The sequence below is a fragment of the Medicago sativa genome, chromosome 3 (assembly GCF_051527215.1).
Source record: "Medicago sativa cultivar Bolivia chromosome 3, Bolivia_mono, whole genome shotgun sequence".
In the NCBI taxonomy this organism is placed as follows: domain Eukaryota; kingdom Viridiplantae; phylum Streptophyta; class Magnoliopsida; order Fabales; family Fabaceae; genus Medicago; species Medicago sativa.
The window spans coordinates 88,386,204-88,413,574 of record NC_140751.1 but is presented as its reverse complement, the minus strand read 5'-3'; the positions used below and the strand labels follow the sequence as shown (position 1 = coordinate 88,413,574).

At 33.7% G+C, this 27,371-nt stretch overlaps 3 protein-coding genes and 1 non-coding gene across 4 annotated transcripts; 2 read left to right on the top strand and 2 right to left on the bottom strand.

The window, feature by feature from the left end:
• Positions 1 to 262: 262 nt before the first annotated feature.
• Positions 263 to 5,312, top strand: LOC146941564 (superoxide dismutase [Mn], mitochondrial). Its single transcript, XM_085755377.1, has 6 exons — positions 263 to 667; positions 1,569 to 1,615; positions 1,699 to 1,824; positions 1,945 to 2,001; positions 3,276 to 3,353; positions 4,951 to 5,312. The coding sequence occupies exons 1-6, from the start codon at positions 358 to 360 to the stop codon at positions 5,038 to 5,040; spliced, it is 708 nt and encodes a 235-aa protein (XP_085611503.1). The 5' UTR covers positions 263 to 357; the 3' UTR covers positions 5,041 to 5,312.
• Positions 5,313 to 9,605: 4,293 nt separating this feature from the next.
• LOC146941562 (large ribosomal subunit protein uL16) lies at positions 9,606 to 12,182 on the bottom strand. The gene is made up of 4 exons (XM_085755375.1): positions 12,149 to 12,182; positions 10,378 to 10,879; positions 10,155 to 10,236; positions 9,606 to 9,951 (listed from the first exon to the last, which is right to left on the bottom strand). Exons 1-4 carry the CDS (start codon positions 12,156 to 12,158, stop codon positions 9,871 to 9,873), a joined length of 675 nt encoding a protein of 224 aa, XP_085611501.1. The 5' UTR covers positions 12,159 to 12,182; the 3' UTR covers positions 9,606 to 9,870.
• Positions 11,968 to 12,042, bottom strand: LOC146941563 (small nucleolar RNA SNORD18). The gene has a single exon (XR_015033591.1). It is a non-coding gene; the product is annotated as a small nucleolar RNA SNORD18 (small nucleolar RNA).
• Positions 12,183 to 16,914: 4,732 nt separating the features above from the next.
• LOC146941561 (Ribosomal protein S26e family protein) lies at positions 16,915 to 19,117 on the top strand. Its single transcript, XM_085755361.1, has 5 exons — positions 16,915 to 16,985; positions 17,076 to 17,168; positions 17,261 to 17,345; positions 17,442 to 17,575; positions 18,833 to 19,117. The coding sequence occupies exons 1-5, from the start codon at positions 16,983 to 16,985 to the stop codon at positions 18,908 to 18,910; spliced, it is 393 nt and encodes a 130-aa protein (XP_085611487.1). The 5' UTR covers positions 16,915 to 16,982; the 3' UTR covers positions 18,911 to 19,117.
• The last annotated feature ends 8,254 nt before the right edge of the window (positions 19,118 to 27,371 follow it).

Here is a 27,371-nt window from a genome sequence, read left to right as displayed (position 1 = left end):
ACTAATTCTTTATTTGTAGTCAAGTTGTCTGTTTTCTACAAATTCATTTTTTTTTAAGTAAATAAATGAGGTGTCTGTGATTTAAACTCGTATATATTATACACCGTCACTGCAAAACTGAATCAAGCTCACGGAACATCTAAAGCTAATTTTGGCCGATTTGCCTAATATATATATTTTTTAATAATTGTTATTTTTTTTAATGAAGTTTTTGTGAAAATATTCCATTTATAAGAAAATATTCCATTTACAAAGTCCACTCACTCACTCCCTCTATCACCGAATTATCGAATCCTCTACACACACACACTAGTATTCATACGGAACCTCCGTTCTCAATCATCATCATCTTCCACCATGGCCGTTCGAACCCTACTGAGCAAAAAAACCCTAACCACCGTCCTCCGCAATGATCCAAAACCAATCGGAGCAGCCATAACTCAATCCCGTGGCTTACATGTCTTCACACTCCCCGATCTCGCTTACGACTATGGCGCTTTGGAGCCTGTCATCAGCGGCGAAATCATGCAGATTCACCATCAGAAACATCATCAGACTTACATTACCAACTATAACAAAGCGCTTGAACAGCTTCACGATTCTGTTGCCAAAGCTGATTCCTCAACCACCGTTAAGCTTCAAAATGCTATCAAGTTCAACGGTGGAGGTTAGTTCCGTCATTTCTCTCTTTTTTTTTTAATTTTTAATTTTTATTTTTTATTATCCGGTTAATTAAACGAAAAATTACGGCGAAATCGTCATTTGTTATTGGTTATCGTAGCTTAATTTTTAGGTTATTGTGAATGATAAGTTAGTTCACCTTATGGCATAAGATATTTCTAGAAGAAATGATAAAATTAATAAAATTGTTTTTATGTATAAGCTATAAGCTGTTTTGTTAAGCTATCCTGGAGAGTTTATGGAAATAAGCTGAAAACAGCTTATAGATGTCATTAACGGTATATATAAGCTCTTTCTCAAGCAGTCTCACAAATATTTATGCCACTAGGGCCCGTTTGGATTGGCTTATTTTTTAGCTTATGCAAATAAATAAGCTTTTATGTGTTATTCATAAGCTTGTCAAGGTAGTTTATGAAAAAAAAACAGCTTATGAAGATACAATTTTCGTGATTGAGAACTTATGAATTAACTTAAAAGCTTATTTATTTGAATAAGCTATTTTTCATTAGCTCGTAAATAAGTCAATACAAACGGGCCCTAGATGAAAGACCTGTTTGGATTGACTTATTCTAGCTTAAATACTGGCATAAGCACTAGTGAGGTTGTTTAATTGAAGTTATGAAAACAACTTATAACTTATATGAAAATGATTTAACTTTCTTTTATTTTTTGTTATAGAAATAGCTTACCATAAGCTGCAAATTAAGCTGTTTATCCAAACAGGGACAAATTCAAATAAGCCAATCCATATTGCTTGTAAACTGGTCGGGGTTTCACATTTACCTTTTGAGAGAAACTATGATAGGTTTTGAAATGAACTAAACAAAATTTTCAAAAGAGTAGCATGCAAAGGTTTTCCATATATGATTAATTGTCATTTATTGCAGGTCATATCAACCATTCTATTTTCTGGAAAAATCTGGCTCCTGTTCGTGTAAGTTTTTGCCTTGATTCCGTTACATGGAAACCATTCTGTATTCAATGGTTCTTTTACCTGATACTTTACACCTTGTGCAGGAAGGAGGTGGTGAACCACCAAAGGAAGCCCTGGGATGGGCCATTGACACAAATTTTGGTTCTTTAGAAGCGTTGATACAAAAGGTTAATGCAGAAGGTGCGGCTCTTCAAGGGTCTGGATGGGTGGTAAGTTTTGTGGATTCTGAAATTTCCAGCATGTATTCTATGTAAATCATTAGAGCTCGATCATTGTTTTTATTTGAAGTGCCCTTGTTTTGTCTTAATCAATTTGTACTGCATTGCCAGTGGCTTGCTCTTGACAAAGAATTGAAGAGGCTTGTGGTTGAAACCACTGCAAATCAGGTAAACTTCCTCTCTTCCCCTTCCACCTCCAACAAACTTCGTCCCTTTTCCGAGATGCTAAGAGGCAAAGAAAACTGATAGCAAGTTAAATTTGTTTCTCTTTTTTTGTTTGATTACAAATTCTGGTTTTTTTTAGCTAAATTTGTATTTCTGTTATATCTCATTTCACACCATTCTAGATCTTTACACCTTACATCGCTATTACCAATAGTTAATATTAGTTACATTAAATGAATGAGATCAAATTATTGCTATTGTATCTTCTGATTTTTCAAAACAATGGGACAAGCTCTAAATAATGCTCCATTATTATAATATGGGTTTGATTTTGAGACTTTGATCTTATCTATAGTGATAAATTCATAATTATACATTCAAACTCTGTAGTTTTGCTATTTGTATTGATTTTCCCATTTCTATACTTTTCTTGTCTGTGGGTCACGACATACATTTCAAAAAATGTACAGTGAAGTCCCTAGCCTACCACCATAAATTCTTCTATATCCATCTAAAGAATGTCCTTCCCAGTGGAGAAGATGCATGTTATGAATACCAAACAATTCGTAGCTGTATACACCAATAAAATTTACGTATCTTGCCACAATTTATTTTGGCCTCCTTTTTACGTTGAACTTTTTTTAGTTTCATCCGAGTCAGAGCACCTCTTTGTATGAACTCTTGGTTCTGTGTCTTTTTCATTTCTTTTTATGATCGAACTCTTTAATTGCTGCACTTTTTTTTTCTACACCCAACCCCCGATTAATCAACAGGCCTCAAGTGACTATGTTCTCTTTAACTCTATTTAACCACTATATCTCTGACTCCATTGCTGATTTATAGTGCAATGATGCTGAAGCTATCTGGCATTTTTCTTATTTTTTTTTTTGCATATGACAAAAGTATTCTTAGTCGTATAAGTTCAATTTTGATGATGCTATAATGTTTATTGATTTCAGGGACTTGATTGCATTTTTTCTCTTAAAATGCCAGGATTGAATTCCAATTTCTAGAGAAAAATGGTGCAATGACCCATTTAGTGATATTGTTGGGACTTGGGATTAAATATATAACTAAACATTTTCTATATGCAATTTTCTTCGTATATGGACTCTGCATGTTGATGGGATTTATGATATTTAAAAATGGGTACTTGTTAACAGTTTTCCCCTTCCGTCATGCTCATTATTTTTAACTTTTGTAAATAATGTTTTCTATGCATACGTCATTTCTGGTTTGTTTAATTTCTGATGTAAATTTGAACATTTTATTTGCAGGACCCATTGGTTACTAAAGGAACAAGTTTGGTTCCATTGCTCGGTATAGATGTTTGGGAACATGCCTACTACTTACAGGTAAAATTTTGGACTTGGGTTCCCCCCCTTTCTCCAATTCCTCTCTCGCCTCTCTCTCTCTCTCTCTCTCTCTCTCTCTCTCTCTCTCTCTCTCTCTCTCTCTCTCTCTCTCTTCATACACCTGTAGCTAAACATTTCAATTAGCCCACTCTTCTTTAGTTCAGCCTTTTCATTCCCTGGCATTAACATGTATTATGGGTCTATTGAAAACCTGAACTAACATAAACTCACATGACCTGATGACATACAAACACGACGTCTCAAGCGAACAAACTGAGGACAAGGAACTAATCCTAGCTTTTCACAGGGGTTTCTATGGAACGGATACTATCTGGAGAGATAGTAAGATCAAGACCTCATGAATTCCGATTGTTAAGACCCATGCCCGCAGTGTGGAAATTTATTAGAGAAAAAATAAGAGGGATGAAAGAGAATGCTGATGTGGTAGGGGGTGAGGAAAGAGTGTTACCCAACTTATGGGAGTCAGTTATATAGGGATTGAGGAGAGAAAGAATGGGTATCTTATGAAAATTATTCTTGTGTTAGTTATGGGCAGAGAACATTGTTCTCTGTAGGAGCTTGGCTCTGTGGGCATTAGGATATTCGTTATTGTGCAGTTATCTTTTTATTATTCAAGCAGTCTCATATTTTCAGTGACTTCCTCATTTTTATGCTATTTACTCTTTATATGATTTATGGTTCCTATCAAATTCTTACAAAATCATTAAAGGGGTAGAGTATCTTTTTCTTCAATGTAGAAGTGACTATTCATCATGAAACTTGTCCTTCACATATTTTTCCACTGCATTGTAGAATTTATTTGCATCTTGATATTCCTGACCAGTTGTACTGCATCAAAATGTGATTGTGAAAATATCTTGCTTTATGAACTCAGTGTAAACCTAAACAATAACGATGGGGCAAAAAGATGCCATAACGTCCTCTGCAGTTTCAGAGCTTCATAACTAAATTAAATTAATTTTGAATAATGGAAGTAGAAAATAATTGCTAAATTGTATCATATTTTACTTGTAGTGATTACATTTCTTTGCCAGCTTAATTGATACAAGAATAAATAAATCAACAGTTTACTTAAGCTTCAGGTCAATGATTTGTTAAAACTACCTTATAATATTTATTTTTCTCCTCTTATGGTTGTTAGAAGTTAGATTTTTAAAACTCACTCACTTCCTTTTCCTCCCCGTGTATTTACCCCACTATCTCTGTGTGAAATCATAGATTCAGTTGTGCTTTACCTCCCCTTTATAGTACAATAATCAAGTCTTTCCTCACTAGGCAAAGTTGGTTATATGAATTAATTGATGAAATGAAACAATGTCTGGTCATATATTAGGTTCAAAATATATTTTTTACCTCCTCGCAGCAAAGAAATGTATTCAGCACACTTCAGTTCCTTAAGTGCAAATTTTTTGAAAATATATTTATCTCATTTTGCGTTGCTTATCAATGTAGAAGCTCATATCGTGCTGTTTGACAATCATTAAGAAAGAAATCAAAACATACAGTGTTCTGAGATTCCTAGTGGCACATTAGTTTTCTAAGGATTTTCTTATTTATGATTTTTTTGTTATTGCAGTACAAGAACGTCAGACCAGACTATTTGAAGAACATTTGGAAAGTTATTAACTGGAAATATGCCAGTGAAGTGTATGAGAGCAATTCCTAAAGTGCTGCTTGGTGTGGAACTTGAGATGACAGGTTTGCAGCACGGTCAGAGATGGAATAAAATAATGTGAAGTGATAGATAAGACTTTCCTTAGGGCGCAGGTCATTTTCTAAGAAAACAGTTTATGTACTTACACTTTAAAACCTCGAGTGATATATGGCTGCATTCCTTGTAGTAACATACCTGTCATTGTTTGCTCGTGCCTTATGGATTTTATGTTCAGACAAGACAAGATTTTATTTTTTGCTTCTAGGGTTTACTACTTTGCTTGAGAGTCTTGTGCGAAATCCTGCCTCCCTGACCATGTTTCTTTTGTGAGATGAATAAGTCGGAGTGTTACTGGTGCATGTTTGTTTGGAATTGTTCATATGCAAATAATCATTTTTTTTCGAGTTTCACTTAAAACTGTGCGTAAGTGTAAGATCTTTTTCAAATTGTTAGGTGATTTTTTCTTGCAAATATATTTGTAACTAATACCACGTTAGGTGATTTTTTCTTGCAAATATATTTGTAACTAATTCCACTAATTATATCGAAAGATGACAAGGTGGAGTTGAAAATATTTATATTTAACTAGTTATTTTCAAAATGTATACAGAGTGGACAAATTAAATATATTATATTTTTTGAATATAAATGTGAAATTTGTTTGAGTTATGATAGTTCTTTGTTTAAAAAGAAAGGTCTTGTTAACGAGTGCTCTCGGTGCACTTTTTAAGCATTCTAAAAGAAGAAATTATTTCATAAAAAAAGACAAAAATTTCAATTTCCAATGCAATGATTATATTAATTTTCAATAAAATTTACTTTTTAAAGGTCTTAAAAGTGCCCCGGGCACTCGTTAACATTTCCCTAAAAAGAAATACTCCATCCGTCTCTATATCTAAGCACTCATTTGACTCCTTTTATTCCTAAATGTTAACCCCTTTTCAAATTATTAGATGCATTTATTATTTTTTTCTAAATATACCCCTAGTTAATACTACTAACTTATCTTGAAATATGAAAAGTCAAATTTTATACACATACAAACAAAGGACAATTTGGTAATATTAACACAAAAAACAGACACATTAATTACACTGACAATTTTTTCTTAAGAAATGTGAAAAAGACAATGGATGCTTACATTAAGGGAATAGTTTCTATTGTGAATATTTTGGAGGACGTCTATTTTCTAATAAACATTTTCATTTTTTCCAAGCATTTCCATCGTCTATTTTCTAATAAGCATTTTCATTTTTTCCAAGCATTCCGAGTAGTGCTATATGACACGATAACTTTGTCGCACCATTTGCACGAATACTGTACCATGTGTATACTCACGCCTCATTTTTTTTTTTGGATAATGATAGAACGCACGACATGCTTTTTCGTGCATGTTGCACGACATGATTTTTTTCTTTTATTTAATGAAAAATCACAAACATATATCTTCCAGTGATGTTGTGTACTACTACACCATTTACTACAAATCAATTCTATGGCATAATATATTTAAATAACTCTTCGATGGTTTATTACTTTACACTATAATTTTTACCCATTGGAAAACACACTTCTTTGGACTGTAGTTACACCAATGGTGACGGTGATTATAGCAACAATGTTTAGACTATACTAACTTTTTGTTGTAGCGTTTAGTTTGTTGGTTTATTTATGCTTGCTGACAGTATTGCAAGCCTAAAAAAAATAGAGCAAATTGGGTGTAGTTTGTGCTGGTCGTACAAATTCGTGGGGAAAGAGCGTCGTGCCAAATAGCACCGCTCTTTTTTTTTTGAGGGAATATAACTGTTGAGAATTGCAGATTCATAGGGATGAAGATCATAGGTGTGAGCAAGATAGCAAGCATAAGAGTATTCATGAGGAAGATACTCAAAGAAACTCATTGTAGAAATGAATAGATTGATAAAAGATGATGAATGTGTACAATGGTGTTCCTATATATAGAGATTAGTTTGAGCAACTAACTCTAACTAACTTCTAACCAAGCTACTAACTCTAGTTTAGTTATCAACTAACTATAGTTGATTACTAGTCTAACTACCTTAACTAACTCCACATAACTACCAACTATTTTAACAGCCTCCCTCAAACTCAAAATGGGGAAACTCACCAATTTGAGTTTGAAATACAAAGAATTACAATTGAAATTTGCATACTACAAGAACTAAGTAAAACAAGGGGTGTAAACTAGTAAAATCAAAAAACTAATATGGAATGCAGAGAAGCTCAGGGTAGACTCCAACAGATTGAATAGGCCCAAGCCCAGTTGGGAGAGGCAGATCCATGGTGCAAATTTGAGTTGAACACAGTGTAACCTTGAGCAAGAATGCAAGACCGAAAATTCCACCTTGAAAATCTGCTATCAGCTTCTCCAAAAAACGCAGGTCTGTGCAATGATTATGCAATCATGACCAAACTCGTCTGAACTGAAACAGCTTATCCCTAACGCGTTTTTGAACCCAAACAGCTCATACAAACGCGGTTTAGCGAAATGCACTTTTCCAATAAGCACTTTTCCAAACAGCTTTTCTAAGATGCGGTTGCATCGTGATTCAAGATTATGCAAACAGGACAGAACGAAAACGCATCTGAACCAAATGTTTTTCCCAAACAAACGTTTCCAATAGAGCTCTTGTGTGAACATGTTTCTGATCAGTGACGCGCTCATTCTTTATTGTGAAGAAAAATTGAAAAAACAATTCAACAATTCTGGTGTTTGCTTCTTGTGTTGCGATGAATATTCCTCCGGGATCAAAAACAAAGTGTGATGATTTGAGGCGTTTTGTTTGTAACTTGGAAAGGAAACTGAGATAAATCGCCACCGCAAACACAAGCGACGAAAACAGAGATGATCGGAACGAACTTGTTCCGCCGGGATCGAATACAAAATCTGAACAACTTAAGCATGTTGTAGAAAAATCAGAAGTGCTTCCTGACAAACACAGTAGCGAATCAGAAAGCTTCTCACCTTTCTTGCGGTTTTGATCATGCGAAAATCGATTGACTTTGTCATCGTGTCGACGCTTGATCATAGAAGAGAACGCTTGAACACTTTGATTCTTTGGTTTCTTGCTGGCTTTGGAAATCACAAACTGAGTTTCATCATCCTTCGATTGCTTGTCTTCTTTCGAGGAGGTAATTGCAGAATCACCATTGTTGCTGCAAGAATCACCAAGAAAACAAGATATTTCCCCAACCTTGATGGAGAATCCATCAAAAACTGGTACGATGGAAATGCAAGAAACCGGAATGATTGGATTTGTGAAGCTACCAAACAGAATTGAGTTTTGCGAAGTTGAAGATTCCAGATTTTGAGAAGAAACGCTGAGAACTTCATCATCATCGGATCCATCTTCTTCGCAGATTTCAGAATCGAAAGCGGAAGCACAATCTTCATCTACATCCCTCGGGTATCGCTCTGATACCATGTTGAGAATTGTAGATTCATAGGGATGAAGATCATAGGTGTGAGCAAGATAGCAAGCATAAGAGTATTCATGAGGAAGATACTCAAAGAAACTCATTGTAGAAATGAATAGATTGATAAAAGATGATGAATGTGTACAATGGTGTTCCTATATATAGAGATTAGTTTGAGCAACTAACTCTAACTAACTTCTAACCAAGCTACTAACTCTAGTTTAGTTATCAACTAACTATAGTTGATTACTAGTCTAACTACCTTAACTAACTCCACATAACTACTAACTATTTTAACAATAACTCACGCCTCATGTTTAGCAATTTTTTGACACAAGATAAAATATTGTTTTCTGACACAAATAAAATAATATATAAACTAAATTATTATTATTTCTCAATATGAATTGCATTAACTTTGTAATGGATTACCACAATATTCTCCACCAATAGTTTGCAGAGGTGCTTCTGCCACAAAGCATCCTTTGAAAATATTGTAGTGTAAATTCAACACATAACAACTTAGTGATTCCATTTTTCTTCTATGCAAGTGTCCTAACCAAAACAAAAACGTTGAAGTGATAAGTTAAATTAAATGGAGAATAAGAAAGAGAGATTTGGCTGGAATTAGACTTTTAAAAAAGAGAAAATTGAGAATTGAGGAATTCGTGCAATTGGTGCGATAGCTTTTGTCGTGCCACAAAGCATTTTCATTTTTTCCAAGCATTTCCATTAATTAATGCTTAAGTTGGCGATACGTTATATTAGACCTTTTTTTTTTAAGGACGTTACGTTAGACCTTTGATGTGCATGTAATTTACAAGATTAGTAGTTCCTGTAAGACTGGTATGTCATTGGAATGTGGATTTGAAGAGTATGTTGCAATATAACTTGAGTATTATGACTTAAAAAAGGCATTTCTCACATGAAATTTTGAGGAAAAGAAAGAATCAAGGGCAAAGAGATTCGTTTTACTTGTTATGACAAAGAAAAACATAAGAATGTCAAACGCTGAAGAACATAGTGATGCTCTTATGAATCTTGCTGTTCCATCACCAATTTTCAAAGAAACTGAACCCATTTCGTTAGAATAACCGAATCAGTGAGATTTGCAAGTGAAGTAGATTTGGATGAGTAAATAAGAAAAGTTTGGTTCCAAATAAACCAAATCTCTATGGAACATTTTTTTTCTCTCACACATCAAATACATCAAATACTAAAAGGAGAAATAGCAAGTCAACCATAACAAAATACAAGATTAATCATCAACTCAAGGTTGTCTTCAAAACGGAAGCTAACTGAACGCAGTGTAATATGAAGTGCAGACAAAATATAGCAAATTCAAAGTCGCTCTTGTGAAACAAATGTGATTCAAATACTAAAATTTCAAAATAACAAACAAGCCTAAGCCTCATCATTACAGCTGGCAGTCAGGAAAGCTCTTCCAGGTTGACGGTTGGCCAATGGGCCATGGCATCCAAGAAGCTGCAAAATCACAAAAAGAGCTTGTAAGTTGAAAGGCCAATTACTTAGACAAAACTAACTGAAGAAAAGTACCAATTTAGTGTTCAAACAGATTATATTCACAGATCAGATACATACCCAATATATTCCAAACTAAAATGATACAAATAAGAAACAAATATCCAACATGCGGTACAATGAATTCATATGCAGCTTCACATTACCTTGGCATTCACACCATCAGGCATAATTCGGTTCTCAGACTTTAACTTCAGATAATCAGCTCGGTTAATCTTAGTGAATCCCCTGAAAAAGCATTTAAACAACAATGAATATAGTTAAAACATGGATTAAAGTAAAAGGCCAAAGTATTCCCATACTACAAATCTACATAGGATACAGGGTAATATATCATTATTCAAATCTGCCAATAGAACAAATACTTACCACTTCCTGCTAACAATGATCTTTTGACGGCCAGGGAACTTGAACTTAGCACGGCGGAGAGCCTCCTGAGCATGATGGCTGTTGTTGTCCTTGCAACGAACAGAAAGAAGAACCTGCCCAATAGCCACTCTAGCACAAACACCTTGTGGCTTTCCAAAAGCCCCTCTCATACCAGTCTGAAGCCTATCAGCTCCCGCACATGAAAGCATCTTGTTGATCCTAAGAACATGGAATGGATGAACCCTAACTCTCAAGTGGAATGCATCCTTTCCTGCAAACTTTGACATGTATTTGTTGCAGGCAATCCTAGCAGCTTCAAGTGCCTCACTGGACACATTTTCCTTCTCCCAACTGACCAGATGAACACAGAAAGGAAACTCATCAACACCTTTCTTCTTCATACCAACATCATAAATCCTGATCTTGGGATCAGGAACACCACGGCAGAAACGTGACTTTGGATATGGCTTGTTCTTAATTTGACGGTAACACCTTGCAGGTCCTATAAATAAAACAAACATGATTACAATCACACAAATAATACCAATAGACAAAAAAATGAATCTGTTCTATCATAGTCTTGTTCCATAATGACAAATGAAAACAAGAGATTTTAATTTCAGATGAAACGATAGACATTAAAAGTATCATAACTTTGTTCCACAATTACAAATGAATAATGAACACAAATGAAAATAGGAGATTTTAATTTCAGATGAAACGACAGACATAAAAAATAGACTCCATTATGTATTATGAATACTAGAAAGTTTACACATAAAGCATGCTACGATACATATTGGTTCATCGAGTATACAATCACATAAAACACGACAAACAATGGCTCATACAATACAAGCGTGGAGCAAAAAGCAGCCACTACCGTCTACCACTATAAAAAATCAAAAAGGGTTTTAAAAAAACATGTTAAGGTATGAAGAGTGGTTAGGTTCCTGAATTCATCGATAAGCAACCTTACAATCCATACACAAGAACTAGCAAACAATGACAATGGCCACAAAATTATCGTATAAACCTAATGTCGATTTCAAAAGCATCAAACAGAATTTCAAATCTGAAACAAATTATATATTTTTAGGGTCCGTTTGAATTGGCTTGTTTTTTAGCATATGAAAAATAGCTTATGCAAATAAATAAGCTCTTGTGTTAAGTGAAAAGTTCTCACCAACTAAAGTTGTATCCTCATAAGCTGTTTTCTCATAGACTATCTTGACAAACTTATGAATAAGTTGTTTTGCATAAGTACAAAATTAAGCTAATCCAAACGGACCCTTAATCAAAACTTATTTGGTTTACAAAATATTTTAACAAATTATGAAACATTGGAAAAAACGAACTTGATTCGAAACAAATCATTCATTCTAATAAACTCATCAAATTCTCAATTAATTTAAAACAAATAAAACATCATTTAGAATCAACTTACAGCAACACCAAATCAAAACAGAAAATAAAATTAATGCAATAGATGTCGTAAATATAATGAAATTTCGGCTCGCGATCTATAAACCCTAATTCCTAAATCACAAATACAAAATAAAAAAAATAAATAAAAAAAAGTTTGAAAAAGAGATCAGAAATTGGAAGAGGTTGTCTGTCAGGGTGAATCAGAAACACGGACCAATGTAAACATCATCATATCTCTTTAAAAAATGAAATAAGAATTCATGGATTCATCAGAAACATAAATTATAAAAGCGAAAGAAACAGAGAAATGAATGAAAATATGAGAAGGGAATTAGGGTTTTACTTCTTCCCATGGCTGCGTTTGATGTTTGTCCGTCTCCTTTCTGCAATATAGAATTGAGGGTATATATACTCGCCGTTACTTTTTCCTCTATGTGTTTCACCGTGTTCTTTTCCTTCCCAAAATACCCCTTAAATTATATAATCAGAAACCTTTTTTCATAATTTTTTTTAGATTATATAATTATACGAAAATCCAAAACCGGTGTATAAATTGGTTAAAAGGCTACATTAAAAAGGTAGGAGTGTGTGACGCGCTTCATGCTGAATTGTGGGGCATGTACCTTGGTTTATATATGGCTTGGCGAGAACAGATTCCACAGCTCATTGTGGAAAGCGATATGGTTAGTGGTAGTTGTAACTTTAGTGGAGCCATTCCCACGTTGGTGCGGCGTATTCGTAACCTTTTGGCTTTAGATTGGCATGTCCAGTTTCGTCATACTTGGAGGGAGGGTAATCGTTGTGCAAATTGGTTGGCGACCTTTAGCCTTTCTTTAGACTCTTTTGTTGTTACTAGATTGGAGTCTCCACCTAGTGAGCTCCATAGGTTTCTTTTTGATGATCTTTCTGGGACTTGTTTTCCTAGGCATGTTCAATTAGTTGTTTAGTTTTCTGCTGGGCTTTTGGCCCTCTTTTGTACCAAAAAAAAAATTGATACGAAAGCAAGATATTTTCTTTCTCAAAGTTATCTCACAGCCATGTTGGGCCATAATTCGAGTTATGTTTTGTGAAGTATTTTGCGAGCACGTTTCATTGTTCGAGGTGGCGCACGTTGGTGCATCGGTGCAGGTAGTTCTATCCTTATTCTTGATGAACCTTGGATGCAAAATGGTAGATGTATTGATGGTAATATATTTGGTGCCCCTTTGCTTCAAAACTACACGGTTAATAGCATGATCGATACTACACATCAAAGGTGGAATGCAAGCCTGGTTCATCAAATTTTTAGTAAGGATATAACAATTGAAATTTTGAATACATTGTTGATATCTCAAGTCACATATGATCGTTTAGTTTGGAAAGCAAAAAATAATGTCTTTTATTATGTTAGGTGCGCTTAGGTGTTATGTATAAAAGAACTGGTAGACACCTCACATTTACGTCGTCCAGGATTTCCTTTGGCGGATGTAAAATACCTATTAGAGTCTGATTACAAGACAAAGGAGTGCAATGTCCAATATTTTGTGTTACTTGCAACGATAATGCAGTGGATCTGGCTCTTGTTTTCTTTCATTATCCTTTTGTAGTTCAGGTATGGCATTTAGTTGGGTTATGGGATGACATCTCCATTGCTCTCCAAAACATTGTTTATGCAGAGGAATCCATTTTTGCCTTGATTCGTAATTTGGAGGTCGACATGCAACAATGATTGTCTGCCATATTATGGAGCCTTTGGAAGCATTGTAACCTCAAACTCTAGCAAAATGAAAATGAGTTTTGTGTTCATGTCGAGGATCGAGCAAGACACCTTATTAACGAGTGGCTGACATCGAATGCTCCTCGCAGTAATCCCTGCATGCAATTCGATTCGGCACAAATTGTTATTACTTCTCATCAAGTTGTTCCTCATAACATGCAGCAGGTTGGTTGTACATCAATAGCCTCAGATAAGTGGCAAAAACCGCAACCAGGTAGGATAAAGTATAGCATTGATGCGTATTTTTACTCTTTATGGAACAGTATTGGCATAGATATTTGTTTACGTGATGAAGATGGTGTATATGTGCTTTATAAAACTACGAGTTTTTCTCCCAATGGTTAGTAGACATGCAATGGTTAGTAGACATGCAATTCGATAGTATGGATTTTGTGGTAGATTCGAAGCTCAGAACAAATGCTTTCAACCCAAATCAACAAGATGTAACTGAGTTTGGCCACGTTATTACAACATGTTAGAATAGTTTTTCAACAGAAAAAAAATGATATGAAAGATTTATGTTGATCACATTATTGTCTCCAATAAATTGTAGATTAATTTTAGAGATGTCATGAATGGTCAACAAAGACCATGATATCATAATCTACACTCATAACTAAATTGAAGAAATAATTTTTTTTTTAGAAGGAATGAAAATAAAGAATAAATTAAAATGTTGAAGTTCAAGAGTTATTTATAGTCATATAACGTTCATAAGCTTTAACTACACCGTAAGAAAACATGCTTAACTTTTAAAACTCAAGTTGCACACAACAAACCGTCCAAACCTCAGATGTAACATTGCAATCTATATTTTGGGACGATTCATATTATATAACCTGAATTCATTTTCATAATCTTTCGAATTCTATAGTCCAAATAATCTCATAATGTGTTAAAACTTATAGCTTTGATAACTGAACACAAAAGTTCAGCCACAAAAGAGACATCGTATCCTATACAATTTTTTTTTTAATTTTTTTTCTTTCTCTCTCTTCTCTCCCTCACCCACTGCTTCATTTCTCTCTCACCTTCCGCCAACCAACCACCCACCGTACCTCCTTCTCTCCGGCCATCGACCACTGGCGACCACCACCATCAGCCTTCTCATTTCGCGCCACCACCACCATCCCTTTCCTTTGATCCACTCGGATCTGTCACACCACCATCACCACTATCCCTTTTCTTTCTATCCCTTTCATTACTCGCCAATAATCTCGCCGACGTCGTTAAGCTCTGCTTCGCTCTCTTAAAAACCATGACTCACACCTTCGTTCTCTGTCGCCGTCGTTAAACTCGTCGTCACCGAGAACCAAACGCAAATCACCGGAAAGACAGATGAATAGGAAAACTAGAATAAAAAAAGATGGAAGGAGGTGATGATAGATTCATCGTCGGCGAAGAGCGGAGGGGAGGGTGCAGCGGTGGCCAAAGAAAGAATACGGGAAGAGAAGAGGAGGATACGACGTAGAGGGAAGAGAAAACATAGAAGAGATAAGAGCGAGTTTACAGAATCGCCCTTCATTTTAATGGAAATTACGAAATTGCCCATGGTGTTGTATTTGTGTCATAGTGTGTGTGTTCAGTTATCATTTCTGTAAAACTTACAAGATGAATAATGGTGAAAGAAAATTGAATGACTTTGATTTCACTTAAAAAACAACTTTACAACTGGTCAAAACACTAAGCAAAGGCCGATGAAAAAATTCAATAAGTTCATAATAATCACTAATCCAAGCATGAAAACTAACGAGTTAGACTTTGGTTGAAGATAAAAATGTAGGTAGTTGAATTAGATTTCTAACGATACAAGGGTCAAGTTAAGTACAACTCGATATATATATATATATATATATATATATATATATATATGTGTGTGTGTGTGTGTGTGTGTGTGTGTGTGTGTGTGTTTTCTAAACACTGGTCACTAGTTTAACCACATGTCTAAATCGGATGACTCCTCGTAAAATTGTTTTTTTTATAGAAAAATGTACATGTACTAAATCAGATCGATTCGATTTATATTTAAAATTTTATTAAAAATTCATACATTTAAAAAAGTACAATTACAGAAAATACAAAGGATCAATAAACTTTTGTTTAAATCAGGTTAATAGGATACAATTATAGGAAATACATGAATTAAAAATAGGCAAGGTTACAAAACTAATCTCAAACATAGTCACGACAAATCACATGCACAATTATAATAACACTCACTACTAGGGTTGGCTACGAGTATATGCAACCAGACCTATAGTTTAAGAACTAAAAACCCATCTCGATACCGCGAGTCAACTTACTAAACTTGTTTAGACTCACTCAAGTCCATTCATAACCGAAAGTATGAATGACCATCTATCTCTACATTCCAACTTCGAGGTGAAGTTTATTCGGCGACTAGCGAACATGGTTGCTAACTCTTTAGCTAGGGCGACCGGTTCATTTGCTAGTCACCGTATTTTTGAGCTATCTCCTTTTTGTATTAAACCTTTCCTTATCAATGATATGAGTTAATTTTGCTTTTGTAAAAAAAAAAGTCCATCCAAGTATTGGGGAAACAATAATTTTAAAGCAATATCGACAAACCAAACTTAAAATAATCTTAATTTATTAAATTTGAATTAAAAACACATTAATTAAAATAAAAATCACAACATCAAATGGTTATACTTTTTTTAATGTAAGAAAAGTGATTAAATTTTCCATTTTTTCATTAGTGTTACTAGATTTATAATTTAAAAAGCCCGGGTCACAAAATACTTGAATAGATATTGGTTTTTGGTCATGTCGCATGACCATCTAATCTAACAAATGTCAGTGTTGCTAAAATGAACATCTTCATCCAAATTCAAACTCATAATATCACAATTGTGTTCGTGAGCTTAAGTGGCAATTGTCAGTTTGTCTATGAACAAACAAAAAAAGACGTTGTTTCTTTTCCATTTTAAAAAGAAATAATGTTATAATTTTTTTTAAGGAGAAAATAATGTTATTTTTTTTTTGTTGGTGGACGGGGTTCGAACCCCGGACCTTGCATATTTTATGCATTGTTCTTACCAACCGAGCTAAACTCACGAGCACAGAGAAAATAATGTGATAGCTAAACCAAAGCAAGACAAAACAATTATTTTATTTTCTTCAAAAAAATAATGATTTTATTTATCTTTGAAGGAATGATAATTTTATTTATATATTCATAAAAAAAGTGATTTTATATATAAAAATAACAATGAAACAAAAAAGGGGTTGTAAAAGAAATAGCAGGGGTGAAAAGTGGAAAACAGAAAACAATGGGGTCAATTGTAAAAATAACATTCATATATATTCATTCACACACATCTCATCTCAGTGCATAGCATAAACTCGAACGTAACCCTAGAGGCATTGCGGCTGCTGAAGTGCTCGGAGCTTGGCAACAATGGTAGGTTCCGATCGGAATCCCTAACTCCTGTTAATCTCCGTATCTGATACTCTCAATCTCACCATTAAATTTGTTTGTTAATTGTTTCAGACGTTCAAGCGTAGAAATGGAGGTCGTAACAAGCATGGCCGTGGCCATGTCAAATTCATCCGTTGCTCCAACTGTGGAAAATGCTGTCCTAAGGTATTTCATCTTTTTTTCTTCACGCTTTCAAATCTGTGTATTTGCGTGTATCTTATATTGAATCGAATCGATTTTTTTGTTTTGTTAAATAGGATAAAGCTATCAAGCGTTTTCTTGTGAGGAACATTGTTGAACAAGCTGCAGTTAGGGATGTTCAGGAAGCTTGTGTTTATGATCGTAACGTTCTCTACTCTTTTTTAATTTCTTAATTTATTTAACAAAATTTCAGATTTGTGTTGTTGATTTTATTGATTTTGTTATTGTAAATTGTAGAATACACTCTCCCTAAGCTCTATGTGAAGATGCAGTATTGTGTTTCCTGTGCTATCCACTCTCACGTTGTGAGGGTCAGATCTCGCACTGACAGGAGGAAGCGTGAGCCTCCACAGCGTTTCATTAGGCGCAGGGTAATTCTCTTCCTTTCCCTTATTTACTTTTGTTGGTTTTGCTTATTTATTTATATATTTATAAATGATAGAGTCACACTGTTGTCTTTGAAATCTAATGTTGAGAGGTTTATTACAATGATAATACCTCAGATTGGACCCCTAAATTTATCACAATTGTATGTTTCTTTATTGGATTCGATATAGGGTCTGTTTGGATTGGCTTATTTGAGCTTATCAACTGGCTTAAGTTTTATGAAAACATGAAAATAGCCGATGGCAATTTTCACAAGCTTTTTTCAGCTACTTTCATAAGTTCTCCAAAAATAATCTAATAATGTTTTATCTGTTTCTGTAAAAATGGCTCATGTAAGCTTATGCATAAGCACTCAGCACAATAAGTGCATGTGTTATAAGCTGCAAATAAGCTGTTTTCCTAATATGCTTTAGGTTTATATAACCAGTAGCATAAAGTAGTGATGATATAGCTGCAAATAAGCTGTTTATCCAAACAGGCTCTTGGTTTATATAACTAGTGGAATGAAATAGTGATTATATAGTGTGCCATACCACTATGGACCATTTCTGTTTATCCAAAGCAGGCTCTTGGTTTATATAACCAGTGGTATAAAGTAGTGATGATATAGTGTGCCACTGTGACCAATTTGTGAATGATGCTCTTTTTGTTTATATAACCAGTAGTATAAAGTAGTGACGATACAGTGTTCCAATGTGTCCAATTTGTGAAGGATGGTGGTGCAATGCTACGTGCTACGTCAATAACTCTAAAAAATTGATAACTTGATTTAGACATTTGGAGCAATGTTTTCCTATCCTTTCTCAAATGCTACCTCAATAGCACATTTGTTTTATAGACTGTGTTAATGTCATTTTCTTTTCATGTTGTCTTTAGGTTATAGTCATTTGATAATGTGATTGTGAATGCCTGTTATCATTTAGGATGACTTTCTTCTTCTGCCAACCGCCAACTATTTTTTTTTCCTTCAAAATATCCCAATTTAGATTTCATATTTTGATTATCCTCTCTTTTGGTTGAAGATATATCTTGTTACTTGAGTGGGTAGTAGTGCATATGTATGATATTTGATGCATGTTTTACTTTTTGAGAATGTGCTATAATTATCTGAAGACTTTTTATTCTTTAGCTATGAAATTGTTGGAAGTGCTTGATCAGTAGTTGAGTTTCTTCTATTTTTCTTAATTATGCTATATATTTCATTGGTTGTGTCTAATTGGTTTATTTAATTCTTTTTGAAGGATGACGCACCCAGGCCCGGCCAGCCCGGTCAAGCCCCACGCCCTGCTGGACCAGGAGCTCCTCCAGCCCGTGCCTAGATGAAGCTAATATGATTTTTTTTTTTTTGTGTTGTTGGATCAGATTTATATCATAAACCTCATTTGATTTGCTTAATCTTAGATTCCAGTTTTGTGTAGCAACATTATGTTATCGTCTGATGTTTTGCTTGTGTTCTTGGGCAATACCTACATTTTGGATCATTTTAATTTGATGCTTTTGAATGAGTGGACCTTGATATTTAATAATTGCTGAGTATGTGCAAGTAGGGGTGGGAATAGGCCAGGCCGCCCGTCAGGGGCCTATGGCTCGGCCTACTAAATGCCCGGCTCGGCCTAACTCGTTTAATAAATGAGTCAAGCTTGAGCTTTTTAAAAAGCCTGTTAATTTAATTAGGTCGGGCTTAAGCTTATAAAAAAGCCTATCAGGCCGGCCCGTAAATGAGTATATTACATTTTTTCACATTTATTATTTATATTTATATATGTCAAAAAGAATTACTGATCCTTCAAATTTTCATACCACAATTATTATTATTATTTTAGTGTTTTATTTTGTATTTGGGATACAACACAACTCTTGATGACTCATACTGTTTAGAAGCTTGTTAAGTTATCATTTAAGACTCGTATGGTTTCTATCCATCTATAAATTTTACAATTGTGTTTTATTATTTTAATTTGTATCTAATTAATGTTTATCTCTATATTAAGAACGTTGCACAAATTGAAAGAAAAAAAAAATGATGAACATACTATGTTTGAAATTTGTAACACAAACTAGGCTTTTAAACAGGCTAATAGGCCAAGCTAGTCTTTTAAAAAGGTTAGGCCAGACTTAAAATAAAGCCTTTGACAGGTAAAAGGCCAAGGCTTATGCCTTAATTTTTTCAACTAGGCCTAGCCTATTTAAGCAAAGCCCGGCTCGGCCCGGCTCATTCCCACCCCTATGTGCAAGAGTAGGTGATACATAGCATCAATGCGTAAGGTATAAAAATCCCAAGCTCTTGCAATAGTGTCTTTGTTTAACTGGTGAAAATAAGGAATGACAAGTATTGTGTTTTTAAGATATTTTAGAAGTTCAATATTCCTTGAACTTGTATATACCCGTAAATGGTGACTGGGCATTCCTTCTGCCCTTTCCTTTACCCATGATAGATATCTTTGAAACATTCTCGATGACTGTTTGTGCTTACTACAGTGACACTTTAATCTGATTGTTTGGAGGGTAGACCACGTCGCTGGTTCATAATTAGTTAGCAATTTCATTCAAGTGGTACGTTGGTGAAAGAATGTAAACATGAGTGTCGTAACACAATTCATAAGTAGGATTGGTACGTGGTTGATAGAGTTAGAAACAGGGTAAAAACAGAAAAACATAGCAAACAGAACAAAAAAGAACTTGACCCTGACTAAAGTTGAAGCACGGTTGAGGTGTAGTGGGATTTAGGATCGTACAATCCTACAAACCAGCACTCAACCCTGACTGCAATGCTGTCGAGTCAAAAATTGCCTGGAAATTGTGACTATATAATCATAGGTGTAAGTTTTATATATTGGTGGTACTATATAATCTTTACACACTTGAAATACAAGGAACCAATTCAATTCAACTGCTTTCTTTTTATTTGCTTTGGAATGACTGTGATTCATCTGCAGTAGTACTTGAGTAAGCAAACACCAGTCATTTGTTGTTGCCTCCGGTGGGTAGAAATAAAATTTACAAGAAAATGGGAAAAACAATAGAACAACTAAATTTGGTTTTTAGGAATGCTAAAATACTAGGGCTTGAATGTTATACTTTTCATCGAATCATTTGCTGTCTCTCTCAAGCCTTTGGAAATTTTAATCAAAATTGGTACCGTGTAAAAAATTGATCACAGTGAATCCGGTTTGCAAAGTTTTGGTGCATTTAGTCATATGACAATGCAAAACTCTGTAACTGTAATGCAAAACTATTATTCTTATAAAGTTTTGGTGCATTGTTATAGCTCAGTTGAGTCACCCATCCATATGGATGTCCAATGAATATCTATAAACATGGATAGTAGTCATATGCTGCCTGTTCTGGTTTACGATTGACTTTGTAGTATATCCTTTTGTCATTCCTACTACTTTCTCTATTCATTAATATAAGTGTGTAAAACAATTAACAAGATATATCTATAATCGTCAAAGAAGTAGATGGCATTGAAATAAAAAACGTATAGATGAATAAAAATATTCTTTTTCTTTTTTTAAAAAAATAGACAATTAAAAAAGGATGGATGGAGTACTTTTATTTTATTAATTGAATGATTAAAGCATTATGTCGTTTGAGTATACACATTAAAAGCTTGTCCATACAATAAATGCATTATTTTGTAATTTTTTGTTTTATAATGTATTATGTTGTTTGCATTCACCTTTCAAAAAGGTATATAATACGATTAATTCCTCTTGATTTTTATTTTATAGTTGATGAACACAGTGATACCCCTCAAATTTGGTTGTACATGCCTATCGTCAAATTTTTAAGGGTGTGTTTGGTTTGGAAGAGAAATTGTGAAGAGAGAAATAGGTAAGAGAGAGTTTAAGAAGAGAGAAAGAGGTAAGAAATAGAGTAGATTTGGTGGGTTGTTTGGTATAAAAGAGAGATAAAAGAAATTGAGAAGAGTGAAGTGTTGACTATTTTGAAAAGTACCAAAATACCCTTAACTAAAAAATCCTTCAATTAAAGTTAATTTATAGTAAAATAAATTAATTCATATTTTTTGGACCAACAAAAAAAAGTTAATTCATAGTTCTAGTATATCTTCCTTATTTCAAAAAAAAAAAAAGTACTTTAATGATAAGATTAATTTTAACAATTATAAATTAAAACAGAATCGAAAAACAATTATAAATTGAAACTAACAACAATTAACATTTATAATGAAATTATTTAAATTAATTTATAGTATTAAAATAATTAATTAGATAAATTCACCTCTTTATCCATTCTGATCTCACCTTCCCACCTCCATATCCATATCAGCTTCTTTTTTTTTTACTCAACCTCCATATTAGTTTCTTTTTTTTTTTAAGATAACCTCCATATCAGTTTTTTTTTTTTTTTTTAAGAAAAGAACCTCCATATCAGTTAACAACACAACAAAATCAACCCACTGAATATCACCGACCCTCCCTCAATTCACTCACCGATATTGTGATACATGGCAACTTACAGTCACAGTGAACAAATTTTAACCATTGTCCCCTTCTTTTCATAGTGTAATACGGTAGCTACTTACAAAGCAAAGAAGGGCATAAAAGGAAAAAATGGAAAAGTAAAGCTTTCTCTCATCTTTCTCTTCAGTTCTGCGAAGAAAAAGAAAAGCATGGGACCCACATGAAATTGACATCTCTTCTCTATTTCTTCGATCTTCCAAACGGGAGAAGTTGTATCTCTCTTCCCACTTTCTCTCTTCAATCTCTCTCCCGTCCTTATTTCTTGCGTTCCAAACACAGTGTAAATGATATTTTTGTGTTAATTTATTTAAAATTAAAATAAAAAACATACTTTGAATGAATTTTACCAAGAAGTAAGTACACCGTTATCACTTCAGAGTACCTAAGAACGGGAAGCACTTGGGTGACATAATGTCACCGAGACATAACATCTGGGCCACACAACACACATTGCCACATAACATCTGGGCCACACAACACATACAACACATCTGGGCCACACAACACAACACCTTTGTGTGGCCTAGATTTAATGTCACGGTGATATTATGTCACCCAAGTATTTTCCACTAAGAACTTACTGTTATATTTTCATCATGTCAGACTTGAAATGTTACAAAGGGCAAAATGTCACACATGTTAAGGGTATGTACCCTCAACAAGTGGCCATGAGATGAAGCTCCTTTGACTTGGCATCGGTGTTAGTCAAAATTGAAGCAAGTTGTTGTTGTTGTTTTTTTTTTTTTCATTTTGATTTTACAACAAAGACAACGATAATGAAACAAAAGTGGTGGCTCTGTTTGCGTTACGATTGAGGGAGAGAACGGGGATTCTTTGAAAAAAACTTGCTAGACTTTTGAGTTTCGGAAACTTTTGTGTATTTTAGATGAGAAAGAATGAAAGATTAATGATTTAAATAATTTTTTTTATGAAAGATAATTATTAGTTACGAGATAAATATAGACAAAGTCACCAAATTCAAAGTCATCTTAGTAAAACCCAAATTCTTTTTTATAATTTTCAGAAAATTACAATCTAACCTATTTAATAAAATTAATATTGATACACCTAACTAAAAAAATTACTAACATCTTCTGCTAAAAAGAGGCTATAAAAATAACTCCACGTAATTCACATTTGTTTACTTAGAATTGCAGAGATTAACACTCTCTTAGAGAAGATTGTCTTTTTGAAACATAGTGATTGAGATAATTCATGAAAGACTTCATTTTTTTTTTTTACAGAAACACACTTAATTAATTTCATTCATAATACAAGTCACAATACAAGAAAGACATATGATCATGAATTTTTTTTTCTCAAAGACAAAGTATGATAGTGAATTTGGAGACTAGCGTGTAACAATGACACCTTTTTAATAAATGAACGACATTATTTGTTTGTCTCATAATGAAACTTATTTTAAAGTTTAGAAAAAAATAAAGAGAGACTCTAGAAGCTTTTAGAATGACACCAAAAACCAAATTGGTGCTGAGTTTTCTATATACGTCGTTGCCGAATCTACTACCATCTCAATAACGTGTTATGCGCTAAAAGAACGACCACACAAGGTCGTGTTTCGACGTCATTCTACAACTTATCATTGTTGCACTTCTAGATACCCCACAAACATAGATTATGTTGCGATAAAGAATCAAGGATCTAAAAACACACATCACAGCCACAAAACCATCTGCTATTCGATTCGAACCACAAACCCACTTCGGTCTAGGCTTCTTCTACTTTAGGACACCCAAAAAAAAACATGCTAGTCATTTCGTAACAATGAGCATATCTATCCAGACACTGAACTCCTCTTGTTTATAACCGATCTTTAGTTGGGAGACAATTCCCTTCAACTCCCTTCAACTAGAAGCTACCTATTAGCAACCAGAATTTCCATAATACGATGATAAGCCGACTTAACGTTGTAGTCATCGTGAGCACTGAACTTCCAGCTACACTTATCCGTACGCACATCACCGAAAGTGGGTATAGATAGGATGCAATTTGCTTATCTAGGGATGAAAAAAATATCTTACCAATTTCTCCTTGTACGTGGTGCTTGTGTGATCAATTTGTTTACATAGAAGTTGATGAATAATATATTACTCATAAAGATACTAATATTTTTTTGAAAGATAATACTGTGTGTGAAACATACTAGAGTTTTACATTTTAATCCAAAACTCTATGTGGAAGGTCGTGGTTTGAAAAAACTATTCAACGTTTATTATCCGAGTGCTCATTTTTGTGCGTTTGTGTGGAGGATGTTTTAGTCCCTACTCAATTCAAATTTGTTTAATTTATGCTTAAACTCTTAAATTTTTGAACATTTTTTTCAGACATGTTTAGAACATTACTAAAAGTTCGTCCGCAAAAAATTATTGCAAAATTTGATTTCTACATCCAGATTTTATTACTTTTTATCTTTAACTTTTGTCGTTTTAAAAAATTCATATTTAATTCATTTCATGTCAGAAAATTCTAAATTTTAGTAAACGAACCTTTCATAGTGTTCTAATCTTGTCTCAAAAAAATCGTTCAAAAATTTAAGAGTTTAAGGATAATTAATCAAACTTTGTTTTAGCAGGGACTAAAATTATAAGTAAATTTTTTTTATAGGGACTAAAAATGCTATTAAAATTAAGTAGGGACTAAACTTACAAGGTCGCTATTTTATAGGGACTAGAAACATAATTAACCCTTTTTTTTATAGCCAGTGTGTAATGTTAATCAGTTACTAGTCGTTAAATCTTGTCTTGGTGTTAGATCAGAGGAAAAAAAAAGGAAAATATCTTAGTTTATGACTTAAGTGGTGTTTACAACCCAACTATTCAAAATTCATCATCAATTCGTGTCTTTTGCACATGTTTATGGTGTCTTGATGTTCTTATTGGTTGTTTGTGGGTTTTCACTACCTTCATGCTCACATATTGTTTAGCTATTTTATTTTTTATTTTTAAAAAAGGTCCCTATGATTCTTATATAAGGAATACAATAATATATACCTTTTTTTTTTTTTTTTGCGTTAACCTTTCGGCTTTCAGGGGAAAGGGGCCCTAATAATCTGGAGTTCGGCCTGACAAAAAAATGTTCCATCCAGGAATCGAATTCAGGTTCTTCTGAATAATGTAATTTTTGTTCTAATTGTAAGAAATATTTATCAATTTTAAAATGCATTAAATATCTTATTTTCATTTATTAATTTATGTGTAAAATAAGATTTGTATTATATACCTATTTTTTTGTGCAAGTAACTTGGTTTAACCATTTCATAAGAGAGATATTTCTAAAAAACCAATAAAATTTCAAAATTATGAATAATTGTTTTTTATCTTCAATGGTTTTCTCGAGTTTGCATGAATTAAAATTTTGTTATTCATTTTAAGGGTATGTTGGAGCAACAATAATTAGGGTTTCAACAGGGTATTGTAATATGAGTGATGCTATTTGTCTCGAAAAAATCAATCACAAACTTATCACGAAGAAAGCACATTCGTTAGATCTTGTATTATTTGGAATACACATGTTGATGGCAATGATAAAACTCATATTAATGATACACTTTCAACTATCGAGATGTTCTTGGGCTAAAAGCTATCGCTATAACAAGCAATATCCTTGTAATATTGAAATAGATTTGTTGTAGTAATTGTTTTACCAAAATTTTAATCTTGATTGTTCAGTCTAATTTTTTTTTTAATGTAACAAGAGGATGATAACATTATGCTAAGAGCAACCACCACTGTTTAGAGAATATGTCATTAGTACTCCTCTTATTAATATTATGACTACTTTTCATTTACCTACACCCCCATATATATATATGATCTCATTGACTAAATCATGAGAATTAAAAAAATTGGTTCCGGTATTAAATTTATGGCTTAATTGCACTTTTGGCCCCCTATTTTTCCAAAACTTGCGGTTACAACCCCCTAACTAATTTAAATACAAAACAGCCCCCTAAGTATTGAATCTTTGGCAGTTTTGGCCCCCAACGCTGACGTGGCACCCTAAATGAGGTGCCACGTGTCATTTTTTTTTATTTTTTTTGGGCCTTGGAGGGCTAAAACTGCCAAAGATTCAATACTTAGGGGGCTGTTTTGTATTTAAATTAGTTAGGGGGCTGTAACCGCAAGTTTTGGAAAGATAGGGGGCCAAAAGTGCAATTATGCCTAAATTTATCGATATTTCGTGCTGTTTTACAAGTTTACCTATTAGGAGAGATTGAATTTGTTGACCGTTTGTTTTTTTAGATAAAAAAATGTCTATTATGTTTTTAAACGACAGCCTTTGCAATTTATTTTGTTAGTGTGCGTTTGATTTGCTAAAAAAATAGAGGATTGTACCTTGTTTGATTAGTAGGCTTAATTGCACTTTTCCCCCTATCATTTGGTAATTGTGCGATTTTGCACCCCCTCTTTTTTTTGAGCGATTTTGCACCCCATCTTTTGCCATTTGTGTTTTGTTCAAAATCATCATTAAAAAAGGGGAAATGGGGCAAAAGATGGGGTACAAAATCGCTCAAAAAAAAGAAGAGGGGGTGCAAAATCGCACAACCGACATAAAGATAGGGGGCAAATGTGCAATTAAACACAAGAAAGTCCATTTAACCAGAAAGGAGGCAGAAAGATGGGGTGCAAAATCGCTCAAAAAAAAGAGGGGGGTGCAAAATCGCACAATTCGCAAAAGATAGGGGGAAAAGTGCAATTAAACCTTTTAAAAACTGACGACGAGATTGGAAAAACGGGTAGTATAGGGCTAGACAAAACCAAGAATTTGTGTGCTTCACCAAATCATGAGACAACGTTTTGTCTACGGTATACACTAATTAGAAATACTAAAATACCATTTTTATTTTCTAGAATATTTTTTTTATCTCCAAGTACAATTATGTCTAATCCTGTAAAATTTTGTTTTGTTTTTTCTTGTTCCGTATTGTTTTGTTCGGTGCTTATTATTTTGCGAATGAAACACCATAAATGACAACAACTTTGAAATTTTGGTTTCGTTTTGGCATTCTTTTGAAACATTGTTACCATTTTAGCTTGTATTCAATGAAATGAATGACATAATTTTGGTTTAATTTGTTTTCTTTCAAATAATCTAGTTTTTATTTACATTTTATTGGGACGAAAATTGAATCATAGTTACAAAGTACAGAGATAATGGCAAATTGCATTTCTAAAAAAAAGGGTCAAAATCAAACCATTTTTTCTTCTTCTCAATTTTGAAGAGAAAATCGCCAAAGGTTAGACCTTTGTTGTTTAGAAAAATAAAAGACATT